The sequence below is a fragment of the Lactuca saligna genome, chromosome 3, assembly GCF_052625555.1.
Source record: "Lactuca saligna cultivar CGN05327 chromosome 3, ASM5262555v1, whole genome shotgun sequence".
In the NCBI taxonomy this organism is placed as follows: domain Eukaryota; kingdom Viridiplantae; phylum Streptophyta; class Magnoliopsida; order Asterales; family Asteraceae; genus Lactuca; species Lactuca saligna.
The window spans coordinates 172,580,700-172,594,845 of record NC_136419.1 but is presented as its reverse complement, the minus strand read 5'-3'; the positions used below and the strand labels follow the sequence as shown (position 1 = coordinate 172,594,845).

The 14,146-nt window shown below is 32.9% G+C and overlaps 1 protein-coding gene across 1 annotated transcript; it reads right to left on the bottom strand.

Annotated features, from left to right (window-relative positions):
• Positions 1-11,123: 11,123 nt before the first annotated feature.
• LOC145036171 (serine/threonine-protein phosphatase 2A 65 kDa regulatory subunit A beta isoform-like) lies at positions 11,124-11,940 on the bottom strand. Its single transcript, XM_078984638.1, has 3 exons — positions 11,548-11,940; positions 11,231-11,477; positions 11,124-11,134 (listed from the first exon to the last, which is right to left on the bottom strand). Exons 1-3 carry the CDS (start codon positions 11,938-11,940, stop codon positions 11,124-11,126), a joined length of 651 nt encoding a protein of 216 aa, XP_078840764.1.
• Between the last annotated feature and the right edge of the window lie 2,206 nt (positions 11,941-14,146).

The window sequence follows — 14,146 nt, the reverse complement described above, 5'->3', positions numbered from 1 at the left end:
CAACATATATATAGAATCCTAAGTATAACTCAAGATCTACATTAATATACTACTATAACAATAACATTTTAACAACGTTACGATAGTTGTATATTTTCAAAATATTATATTTAGAACAATCATATCTCGATTATCATAACTATATACTATCATATAGACATAATAATAACATATATATACAATGAGTAGCATGCGTTTACCCCCAGAATATTAGAAAGTGGGGCCGTGAAACTCACCTTAGTAACGTGATTTTATGTAATCTAGGTAGAAACGGTCAGCGTACGAGGTCGTCGGGGTTCGGGAAGCGAAACGGCTTCAGCAAACGAGAGAGAGAGAGAGAGAGAGAGAGAGAGAAAGAGAGAGAGAGAGAGAGAAAGAGAGAGAGAGAAAGAGAAAAAAAATGGTGTACTAAGCCTTGGGGTCGAAATGGCTATTTATAGTAAGATTTTATGACACTCACGTCGTGAGTGTCATAAGGATCACGTCGTGAGTCTGCATGATTCACTCCATAGACTTGCCATTTGCGTCCCTAGCTTCGGATGGTGGCCATGACACCTCACGTCGTGAGTTTCATAAAGCTCACGTTGTGAATTGGATCTTTTCCTCTCGCAGCTTCTAGATTCCGAATTATGACAGAATGTCGTGAGCGTCATAAAACTCACGTCGTGAATTAGCTAGTTTAGGTTTTTTAAAAGCTAAATCTTCGGAATGCCATAACTTTTACATATGAACTCCGTTTTTTACGTTCTTTATATGCACGCATAGGTATTTACGAGTACTACAACTCTCTTTTAGACTTAAATAGCTAATTCTAAGTCTATTTTAAATTCCTCTTATTATAGAGATTTATAGTGTTCGGTTTATCATAACTTCTTCATGCGAAGTCAGATTCAGACGTTCTCTATATTTTTGGAATCGTATGGACATATACTTTGAGTTGTATCATAAAGAAAGTTCATATTTGTATTAGAATTTATTATGAACTACGTAACATTCTTACCACATTACTAGGTTAACATAATTACATGATTGGCATAATCATATGTGATTGTCTATTGACCTATTTTGACGGGTGTTACACATAAACCTCAACAACCATTTATAATATGCATATACGATGTGACTTTACGATACTCTTTTACGCATAATACAAAAATCTAGAAAAAAATATATATACAAAAACAATCAGCTTCATCCAATAGCATCATGTCAAAAAATTGTAATACATTAATATTAAAGGGATCTGATTGTACATTGTTATTAAGAGGTTTTCCCTAACTATATAACCTAATACTACATTGCTATAAAGGAGGGCCTTCTTGTTTCAGTAACTCATCATTAATCTGTCTAAAGAAGCTCTAAAACCCTTCATGTATCCAACCAATCATCATGTCTGTTAGCTTCAATATCAATCCCAACTCTTGATCAAAAACAACACAGAAATCCTACATAATAATCATATCAGTTATAAAATATCAACACCAACTAATTAATAATACACATGGTATGTATGAGAGTTTTATATTGTCATGAATCAGAAAAGAAAACCAACCAAACCATTACACTTTTATCCTTGTTCATATTAAAAAAATTTCTTTCTATTCATAACCAGAGACTAACTAACCAGATATTTAAACATGTATGTATAATTAATAAATTATATTACTCATCATTCAAATCATATATAATATAATATTATTATTATACCTGCATAATAAGTTCCAGGAACAACAAACTCTAAGTCACGATGCTCTACTAATTTCTAGAGAAACTGACTGCATTTACACAAAAGGAAAACAATCAAACACCAACTTTGAGTATTCCTTCCTTCATATTGTAAAAAGAAGACACAAAAAAGTAAATAAATGAAATAAGTTACATTGCTATGATTTGCATTTATCCCTACAATTTAACTTTAATGGCATTTATCCCTACCATATAACAAACACACCAAGTGCATCTCGAGCCCTATTTCCAACAACCACCTGTAATTTATTAAAAAAACAAGGTCAAAACTGAAAACTAAGTAAGCCCTTGCTCCTTTTTTCCCCTTAACATAGGTAAATAATGATGTCTATCTGGATAAAGTTTGTTCCTTTTCGAGACTGTAAGAGGATATTGATTGAGTCATCAAGTCCATTAAGTCAAAATGAAACAGATACCAATAGTTTTAATGAAGTACATGACCAAAATCAAAATGAACATAAAATATAAATAAAATATACGCAAAAAATAAATAAATAAATAAATAAACATATATAATTATAAATAATTGAACATGGTTTGTGTATTCAAATATATAGCCTGAATGGATGGCACCTGAAGTTCTTCGTGATGAACCTTCAATTGAGAAATAAGATTTTTACAGTTTTTGTAACACCCGTCAAAATTAGGTCAATAACAATCACATGTGATTATGTCAATCATGTAATGTGATTATGTAATGTGGTAAGAATTTTATGTAGTTCATGATAAATTCTAATACAAATATGAACTTTCTTTATGATACAACTCAAAGTATATATCCATACGATTCCAAAAATATAGAGAACATCTGAATTTGACTTTGCATGAAGAAGTTATGATAAACCGAACACTATAAATCTCTATAATAAGAGGAATTTATAATAGACTTAGAAGTAGCTATTTAAGTCTAAAATAGAGTTGTAGTACTCGTAAATACCTACACGTGCATATAAAGAACGTCAAAAACGGAGTTCGTATGCAAAAGTTATGGCATTCCGAAGATTTAGCTTTTAAAAAACCTAAACTAGCTAATTCACGACATTCTGTCATAATTCAGAATCTAGAAGCTGCGAGAGGATAAGATCCAATTCACGACGTGAGCTTTATGACACTCACGACGTGAGGTGTCATGGCCACCATCCGAAGCTAGGGACGTAAATGGCAAGTCTACGGAGTGAATCATGCAGACTCACAACGTGAGCCTTATGACACTCACGACATGAGTGTCATAAAATCTTACTATAAATAGCCATTTCGACCCCAAGGCTTAGTACACCATTTCTTCTCTCTCTCTCTCTCTCTCTCTCTCTCTCTCTCTCTCTCTCGTTTTTTGAAGCCATTTTGCTTCCCGAGCCCCGACGACCTCGTACCGCTGACCGTTTCTGCTTAGATTACATAAAATCATGCTACTAAGGTGAGTTTCACGGCCCCACTTTCTAATATTTCGGGGGAAAACGCATGCTAAATATTATATATATATATATATATATATATATATATATACGTTATTATTATGTCTAAGTATATTAGTATCAACGTAGATAATTATAATAACCGGGATATACTTATTTCATATATGAAATTATACAACTATTGTAAACTTGTTAGCATGTTATTATACTAATGTAGAACTTGAGTTATACTCGGGAGTTCTATGTATACTATGTGTGATATAGCCTTGATGCTATACTCAAGAGTTATATATATATATATATATATATATATATATATATATATATATATATTAGTTTCTACGTATGTTATTATTGTTGGTTTTAAGTCAAGATAAAACCTGGTGTGTTATATGTTATTATTGTTGGTTTTATGTCAAGATAAAACCTAGTTTTACTTCAAGTTATAGCTGCTATATTGCCTAAATGTTATGAAATTAGGAGTAATGTTTAAAAGCATAGTCTAGTAACTTAGGGTTTTAGACACGAAAATGTTTTTGTTGTTAGAACTATAGAACGTCGTCAAAGTCTACCTGAGCTACTGTATTCATCATCTAAGATTGGGGATCTTAGTTAAAGTCCTCTGACCTGTATTCGTTGATCCCGTGTGAGCGAGGAAGTCGTGTATAAATAGTATACGGGTTGACCGCCCCACTCCTGACTATTAGCTACAGTCAACCAAAAGTGAGTGACGAACTATCCTTGTATTTGTTATTGTTCAAGCGTCGATGAAACGTGCGGAAACTACCTCAAGGTGTAATCCTTGTACTACCGCAAGGAGTGATCCTTGTACTACCGCAAGGTGTAATCCTTGCACTACAGCAATGTGTGATCCTTGTAATAATAATAATAAGAGGTATAAAACTAAGTCATACAGTCGCAGCTACAGACTCATGGTAGAACAACTTTACAAGCAGTATACTTTGTCGATATACAAGTATGAATGTTAAGTATAAGTTTCCCAAAGACTTATACTCTAAGTATAAGAATCTAATAGGTATATTACTTGTATATTAAGTAGACCACTATACCTATCCTACTTACTTGTATATAATTGTAATTAGATTTATACATAGCATTTTTACTCGTATAGAATTGAAATAGATTTATACGTAGCATTTTTACTCATATAGAATTGAAATAGATTTATACGTAGTGGTTTTACTTGTATAGAACTGAAATAAGATTTATGTGTAGCGTTTTTATTCGTATAGAATTGAAATAGATTTATACGTAGTGGTTAGTCGTATAGAATTGAAATAAGATTTATACGTAGCAACTCTTGTTTGTATGGAATTACAAACACTTATATTCATAGTATATGAGACTTATAGGTATATACTTATTTGGTAAGTAAACTTTTATACCTAGGATATATATAGTAAACGTTGGAGAGTCAAAATTATACTTCAAAACTATACTTTTGAACTTGAGAAAAAGTGGTATTTTTATATGGAGTCAAAACATGTGAACTCATCAACTTTATGTTGACGTATTTTAAATTGCATGTGTTTTCAGGAAGTTGATAACTATGATACAAGAAATGACGTTACACTACCCGGTGTTTCCGCCGACGGCCGAGGTGCGAGAGTTTTGGAGTGATTACTAAGCTAAGACCTTGTGGCAATTGCTGGGTTAAAATGCAAGAGGATTGAGATTCCTCGTGATGTAAACCCTCAAGTGGCAACATTGATTTATCTTCATCAAAAGAGAAGGTATCTATGTAAAATACACCTTGAAATATCAAAACCTTCATTGATTTTGTGGGTGATCATGGATGATTGAAATCAATTAATCAACTGAGTTAAAATACAATAAATATTGAAATTATTCCTCAAGAATCATAAAAAAGTACATATACAACCCCTCCATTTTCCTAATATGCACCATTTAGCCCCATTAAAATAAATAAGAACCAAAACTGTTCAAGAATCAACCACATCTTTAATTTATTTATTATTCATTTAAATTGAAATTAATTACATTGAATTATTATTTGGATATATAAAATAAACAAATTGAAATTAATTTATTTATTTTAAAATTCTATGCAAAATCAAGTATGAACTAGGGATGTCAACGGGACCAAACGGGAGCGGGAATAGCTGCCCCCGCTCCCGCCCCCGAAATCAATTGTTGCCCCCGCTCCCGGTCCCACCCCCGGCTCCCCCGTTTACATAGCCCCCGGTCCCGCTCCTGGTTACCTCCATCACCCCCGGTCCCGCCCCCGGTTCCCCCGCTTAAAATTCGTTTTTTTTGCTAAACGACTATTTTGTGTTAGGCTAAAAAGCTTGTTTTTAATAACTTTAAAAGTTTAAAACATAATCTTTTAGAAACTAAACAATTAAAAATTCAACATTACGAATTCAATATTACAAAACGATAATTCCATCAATATTAAAAATATAAAATATGACAAATCCAATATTACAAATATAAAATACTTACATATCCAAAAATATATGATCAATTCACTACCTCTTCAATATCTATTAATTGAAAACGGGAAAGTGAAACCTAACCTACACTTAAAATTAAAAAATCTATTTTGTATATGTATTTTATATTAAATATATATTTTTTACATAAATGTACAACCGGGGCCCCGCGGGAGTACGGGACGGGAATACCAACTCCCGGTCCCGGTCCCGAAAATAAGCGGGGTTTAATTTTGCCCCCTCTCTCGCTCCCGCTCCCGGTTTTTTTAAAAATTTAGTCCCATACGGGATCGGGGTCCCACGGGAGCGGGGTTCCACGGGGGTTTTTGACATCCCTAGTATGAACAGGACAGACAACTCAACGTCCATTTCATCTTCCATATCCAACAGTAGCTAAGAAGAATTTGAAGTCTGAAGAAACACATAATCTTCCCATGGCTCTTCAGCCACCTCACCACCACCGTTGGATGTCGCCCCAATGACACAGCTGGACCCGCAGGTGCCACCGCTTTGTTATCTTTAAGTGTTGATGTAGAATAATAATTAATCACATAACTCCAAACCCAAGGGTAATACTTTGACGCATCAACCAAATTTGACTTTTAACCCCAATAAACACAACAACCACCATGAACGGCATAATCAGCCATAGAAGTTTCATAGATGAGGTCTCTCTCTCTCTCTCTCTCTATATATATATATATATATATATATATATATATATATATATATATATATATATCGTCATCCTTATCCTTATCCTTATCGTTACTTATAATAAAAGACTCTTAATACTGCCAGATGTCATATTATTATTCTTTGTTTTGCCACGTGGCTTCTTCCCGTAAACCAATATATTGTTTTTCCCGCCTAAACATGTAGCGGGATACAATTTGCACTAACAATTTCAATTACACGAATAACATTCCTTAAAACTAGCAAGTTCTCAAATTTGAACTATATTGCGTGATTTTGTAGCTTTTTACAACGTGAATGTAGGGATTCGAAAATTGAAATTTGAATACCCATCTTCAATATCTCTACATTGCTTTTTCTCATAACCCTAACTCCGACTCCATCTTTCTCACTCTCTGTTTCGTCTTTTTTGGTGTGCCGCCGCCCAAGTTTTTTTTGGCCCTTCTACGAGGTGTGATAAGGCCCTAGAGATGCATCAATGTTCATCAATATCCCCCAACGCTTGGATTTTAATTTCCCACGTTTTATTTTTAGGTCTATGTTCATCAATTATTTTTTTGATTTTTTTTTTTTTGTATTTTAAATTTTCAGATGCAGAAGTTGAAGCATAACCCAATGATTCCTCACTTACTTAAGGTTTACTTATGGAGGAACTATGTCAGGCCTTACTTTTGGCTTTACTTATGGTTGGAAGGCCTCGATTACAAAGTAAAGACATCCCATCTTGATTTTGTTCTGTTTGATTTTAGCCATGCTTTAATTAGGTCCAGAAATCTACAAGTGGCCACTACAGTTAGCAAGTGAAGAGGATTTTTTGGCATTGTTGCCATCAAGTAACCATTCCAAATTTATTTTTTATGATTTCCGATTTTGACTTTAGGGTTTTCTGCTTTCATGTGTTGAAGATCAATGATTTATTGTTATTGGGGAGATTGATCTTAGCATAGTCATTTTGTGTGTCTGATAATGACGATTTTATAGAACTAGTTATTTCCCAATGACAAAACTGAGGTTTTATGATATATACCCTAATATATTACAAAACCTTGGTCTATGAAATTATTTTACAGGAGGATAATGACAATTTTAGAGATTGTTATGATATATTTGTATTTTTATTATATATGGTTCATCAGGTGTGTAAACAGAGCAAGAAACGTGTCTAAGAAGCCATAGACATGAACAATACACCAACATTCCACAATCACAATCACCACTAAACCTTTAAAGATAGTACACTTCATACCTTTTTTTATATGTGCATATCTCAACTGGTTTTTACTTTTCTTAACACTTTTTTCAATTAAAACATGTTTATTTGTTTATTAAGTTGTATATTGACATGATGTTTTTGTCTTTTTTTATAGTTGACAAATGAGTTAGTTATAGTTTGGTGATTTTTTTAAATGGGTATTTGATACATGATCATCTTGATACAAAATGCTGCTCAATGTGTTATAATTTGTGTGGCAATATGGTGATTGCTGAGAGAAATGATAAATGGACTCAAGGAATATTCCAAGCATATTTGATTACATATATTGTTATGGACTTTGGTAGTATATATTTCACGGTTTCTATTGGGTTTTTGCCTCTCTCAGATATCAAAGTTGCCACTAATAGAAAGTATTGAGGAAAGGTTTTTCTCAGTATTCATCTTTATATTCAGTTGTATTTTTAATTTATTTTTTTCATAAATTGGATGCATATATCTTGTTTAAGATTTTTTTAGCTTTGTTTAACTTTCAGGTTTTGACAAGATTTCAAAGAATTGGTATGCTTGGAACCAACAACCACGATAAGTAAGTTCCTTATCCAATTTGCTTTTTAATTTATAATTTATTTAAGTGATATTATTGCTGGTTGGTTCAAAAGTTTTAATATTTGAAGTCATTATTTTAACAAATGAAGAGTTTTAGATCTTTGAAAAGGCTAGGAGTTTTTATTAATTATATTTGGTATGTTATATCCGTTTCCGTTATATTTAAATACGCAAATGGATTGTGTTGGTTCTATAACTAAATCGAATTACAAATCAAAATGCAAACCCTTGATTATTTTTAATATGCAGATAAAAAGCAGTTATGTACAATGCCTATGATCCAATATGTAATGCACACTTTGATTTAATCCATGTTTGTTTATTTGTAAATTGTTCGTGATAAATAGATGGAATGTCCCAAAATGAGCTAAATTTTACTTATACTTAAATGTTGTAATCCAAATTTCATTTTTTAGAAGAGCTTTATTTATTTTCTCAATTATTTGTGTTATTACTAACTACAGTTTCTCAATATAAACTTATAGAAAAAATATTCATGTTTGTAAATTAATAAATTAATTCTAAATCATTGGTCTATCATACACTTATGATTTATTCTTAATATTTTTATTTCTTATCCGTGGTCTCCACGGGTTATAACCTAGTGTATATATATATATATATATATATATATATATATATATATATATATATATATATATATAATCCTATTCTTAAGCTTCATATATAAATGACAATTGTCGTTATGTTCATAACTATATTACAATTTAATGTGGTTGCTACAAGAAAATTAATTGAAAAATAAATAAATAACAAAAAATCACTATACTTCATGACTTTTTTACCATTACATGCTCGAACCAAAAGACTTTCCAATGGAGTACTTACACTTTCATAGTTATTCCAATTACATTATTTTCATCTGATGATATATTTTTATGGAAAACTGCAATAAAGTCTTTACATATTTGTCTCATAATCGATTTAGTCCCTATATATTTTTTATTCAATTAAATCCCAAATACCGGTAATCTGATGATATATTTTTATGGAAACTGCAATAAAGTGTTTGTATACATTTTTTTTGTAAAGTACGCTTTTGTATATATTTTTTTTTATAAAAACGGTTCTGTATATATTTATATACTTAATAAATATATATTTTTATAACTAGATACTTCATATACAAAAAAGGTTTTAAAAAAAGTTTTTATGTAGAAAATATAAGATTTTTAAGTGAAAATACGTTTTTTTTTTGTATAAATATGATTTTATAAAGAAAAAACATATTAGAAACAATTCTTTGAGGAAAAAAGCTGTAAAAAAAAAAACCTAAAGTTAGGATGAATTCATAATAAAATTCTAAAATTTGGGCAAAAAGGGTAAAGTTTGGACCAAATTTGTAACAAAATTTAAAATTTGGGCCAAAAGTGTAAAATTTAGACAAATTTGTAATAAATTTTGAAATATGGGCCAAAAATGTAATTTTTGAAAGTTGGATGACCTGTTGACTGGGTCAAAGGGTTAAATTGAATACAACTACCGGTATTTGGGACTTAATTGAATAAAAAATAAATATAGGGATTAAATCGATTATGAGGCCAATATATAGTGACTTTATTGCAGTTTTCCCATATTTTTATGAGTATAAATAAGAAATTGATAAACTTTGTTACCCCAAGTGTGTAAACTAAAATATTTGAAAGTACAAAAAGATTTTATCTATTTGCCATTTTATAATATAAAATGATGCATTTGAAATTCATATATAAAATAAAAACTACGAGGAAGATGTTGGAATCCTAGTGAGCACATAACTTAGGTGCACAAAATGTATTTTGGTGCATGAATAACTTTCCTTAAATTTCCATTATTCAAATTACTTTCAACAAGTTTTTATTAATGGAGTCCCACTTTATAATTTGTTACTTTTTTATATAGTAGTGACCAAAGGTTATTACGCCCTTCAGAAATAAAGCTTTCTTGAAATTCCATCAGGCAAGGCAACAAGTATGTATGAAGAATGGAAATCTAAATACTAGAGTTTTTAGAGCAAATAACAATATTTTTATTGTTTTCTATCTTGCTCTTTGTGACATCATTCTCCCCTAGTCATATGTCACATACTCTACTTCCTCGTGAGCCTGTATATAGACTCCTAACTTTTGCTTTCATCTGTTGTTGTCCTTAATTTGGCAAAAAAACAAATACTAATTTGTATTAAAATGTAACTGTGTAAAGCAAGTACAAGTTCATATGTTTAAAAACCGCCTAATAATGATGGAAGACAAGTCATCGTCTTGTATTCCTAGAAGAAATTAGTTTATCACAAACTGCATGTGCAACTACAGGTACACACACATAGAGAGAGAGAGAGAGAGAGAGAGAGAGAGAGAGAGAGAGAGAGAGAACCTTAGCAGGTGTCATTATCTCTTTAGCCCAAGAGAAGAAATTATTGTTGTTGATGTTGCACAACAGAAACAAGAGATTGTGAGGAAACCTCTCAGAGGAGCAAGTCCAAGAAACCTGCATAAACTTCAAAGTAAACATACATGTTATATTTTATCTTCACGTGTCTTAAAAAATGTGAGTTGAATTTTGGATTGTCTTCTGCCATTACCATTCTAGTTGAGACCTCATAGCTTGTGAAACAGAGGATCTCTATACCTGACTTGATTTGAAACTAACCACATTTTCAAGCTTATAGATATTGGAAACAAGAGATGATCATCTCTAAGATGACTAACAACATGAACCATTGAACAACGATAACATTTTACATATTAGAGCACTTGGATGAATCTATAGAAAAACCATGCACTAAGAGCTCCAACATAAGAAACGCCAAATAAAAACCATGGATTTTCAATTTTTGTTCTGTTGAGTTTTGAGTTTAATGATTCCTACAAGATCATGGAGGCTAAAATGTTATGAAAATAAACCCAATACTTGAATTAATCAAAATAAATTCATCTAAAAACTTGATAAAATTGACGGAAAGCAGCTATGTCAAATAGTGCCTGCTTATATAAACAAAAATAAATTCATCTATAAACCAAATATTTACATCAATAATACAAAAGTATCACTAAATAACAAAAGTAAGAAAAAGTTACCATCTTGTGTAAGATCCTCAAATGTTTGCATGATTTCAGTCTTGAGATGAGAAGGTTCCATAGTAGCAGCAAGTTTCCCCAAATTTGTAGCAGCAGATCTTCTAACCATTGGCATATCATCTTGACACAACTGACTATATACAGACCTTAATTCATCCTTCAATGCCTCAAGGGCACTAGGGTAGGCAATGTGAAATAACCCACAAGCAGAAACACATGCGGTAAACCATTCACCAGCTGCCAACCTCTGCAGTAAACATGGATATGACTATAAACTCCAAAATGGGAAACAACACAAGGGTATAAAAGTAAATTACCTTAACCGAAGGTATAAAGAACTCAACCACATTGGTGTCTTTCATCTGTGATCCAATTTTGCAAAGTGACTCAACAGCTTTCTCCCTCACACAAGTTTCTTCAACAATGTAGAGGGTTTTTAGAGGGGGGAGTAAAACATTGGCATGATCAACTCCTCCTATATAGGGAATGAAGACACCTAACTCTTCTACCATTGGAAGAAGAACTTCATCATCATCATCATTGTTTTCAATCAAGAAAGGGATTAGTTCCTTTCGTGTGCATTCTTCCCCTAGAGTACGTGCAATTGTTGATAGTCCTCTAATGGAATTCAATTGCAATTGGATGTCATCATTCTTCAATTCATCTATTAATGATGCTATTGGGTACAGAGGCTCATCTCCCACCGACATTGTAGTTTACAAAGCTACTGTAGTTTGAATCTAGTTTAGAAACAAGTCAGATGTTATATGATTAGGGAGTTAACTAAGCATTTATGTGGAATATGAGCTATACTGGTAACCATATATAGTTAACCTATCCATGATTTGAGGTTCAGGAGTGGTGCTTCTAGGCAAAGAACTATCGAGTGTAGATGAGTAAGTAAGAGAAGCTGATGACATCACGTTAGGATGGTTTGGGCTCGAAACGTAAAGCTTACATGGAAACCAGAGCTTGGTGAAGACCAAAATATGCAAAGAAATAGTATGTTCGTCGCCCCTTACATGTTTTGAACAAGGCGAGAGGGATGAGATGGAAATACAAGAGTGAGATAGAAAAAATTAGGGTCGGATTTAGGAACCCTAAATCATCAGATCAAATTGATAACTGGGAGGTAAGAACCCTAAATCCTCAGCTCATTAGGGTCGAATTAAGAGAGTGAAAACTTGTTGGAACTGAGAATTAGGTGTTTGGTGGAGGCGATGGATCGAGGAATTGAGGAAGCTGTGACGAAGACAAACGCCCTACTTCGAATAGGCGGGGAATTTTTGGAATGAATAGGCAAGGGTTAATTTTTGCATTTCATTTTTCCCCCTAAAACCTAAAAACGTTTGTTTCCTTAAAATATATATATATATATATATATATATATATATATATATATATATATATAAAGTGACACAGTTACACGACACACATTTTTTGATAGGTGCCCTCCGTATTTCTTTTTTATTCTTTTCTGACACTAATTTTAGGGCACACAAAAATATGTGTCCTCTATCCTTCAAATTTTGGAAAACCGACATTAATTTTTAGGGCACGCACGAATGCACATCCTCTAATAGTGTGTGTCATTAATTATGTGTTGTAAAAGACTATTTTTATAGTAGTGAAAGGCGCCCCTAGAAGTGAATAGAATACCCTACATGTGTAGTTCATTTATACCTATAGGTATATATGTGGTCATTCAACATATAGAAGTTACGTAAACACCAACAGGTCATAGTGTAACATCCTGTTTCAAATCGCTTTGTGATTCAAGGCTCATGGGACGTAATCTAGGTATGAGAAGTTTTTGAGGCTTTGAAGGATAAAGGTTTAGGCCTTTTTGGATATGGATAAGGTAGGTAATGTGAGGAAATGGTTCATATTGTTCTTTAGAGCCCAAGAGTATCGGTGAAGGCGTTGGCTCGATCTTTTATGAATTTTGTATTTTGGTCATGGAGTTTTGAGGCTGTGAAGAGTTGCACAAAGCGTAGGGCTTCTCGCCACTTTTCTGTGGATATAAGGTTCGTTGGAAACAGACATATAACGAAGACGTTATGATAGTTTGAAGTTTTGGCAACATTAGTGCTTATTGAGAAATGGATGGCAATTGGGTACGCGGAGCGTACACTTGTGTACGTGGAACGTACTCATGCGCTTTGCATGATCGTGGATGCCACCTAGTACGCTGGGCGTACTAGGTCTAGAAAGAAACCCTAATATTTTGGGGTGTCCCTATTTAAGGAACATGATGGCCTCATTTTTAGCCACCATTTCCAGTCTCCAAGCCCTCTCAAACCCTAAATCCTTGTTTCCATTGCTTGTATGAGTATTTGTAAGTTCTGTGGAGCTATTTTCTGAAAAAGGATCCTTGAAGGAGGAGATCGGATGTCCAAGCTTTTGGATCTGAGTTATAATCTTTTAAGTGCATCTCCCAGAGGTATCAAGTTCAAAACTTACTCGTTGTTGTGATAATTCTAGTTTTTGGGTCCGTTTTTAGGGTTTTATGTCCCAAAATTTTAGCATTGTGAGTTTGGTGAACTCCAAAGCAAATCCCTTGTCCTTTCATGAGTACTTGGTGGTCTAGCTTCCCAAAAATGAAATTTTGGTCATCTAGACCTCTCCATGCATGTGTTAAGATGTGTAAAGAGAGTCTTAATGGTTATTTTTGGAAGTTGGGTTCCATTAAGGAATGCAAACTGGTAAAGTCGCTAACTTTATCAGTGAGGGACTCGTAATGAAGCTTCTCTGAGGTTTGGATGCTTTGGGCTGAAGTGGTTAAGTCAAAATTTTACTATTTTGGAACATAGCAGTATGCCTCACATAAGGTACAGTAGGCCTCGTGTACTGAATTAAGTTCCCCGATCAAGATTTGCGTTGTACGCTGAGCGTACCAAGGGAGGTACACCCTAC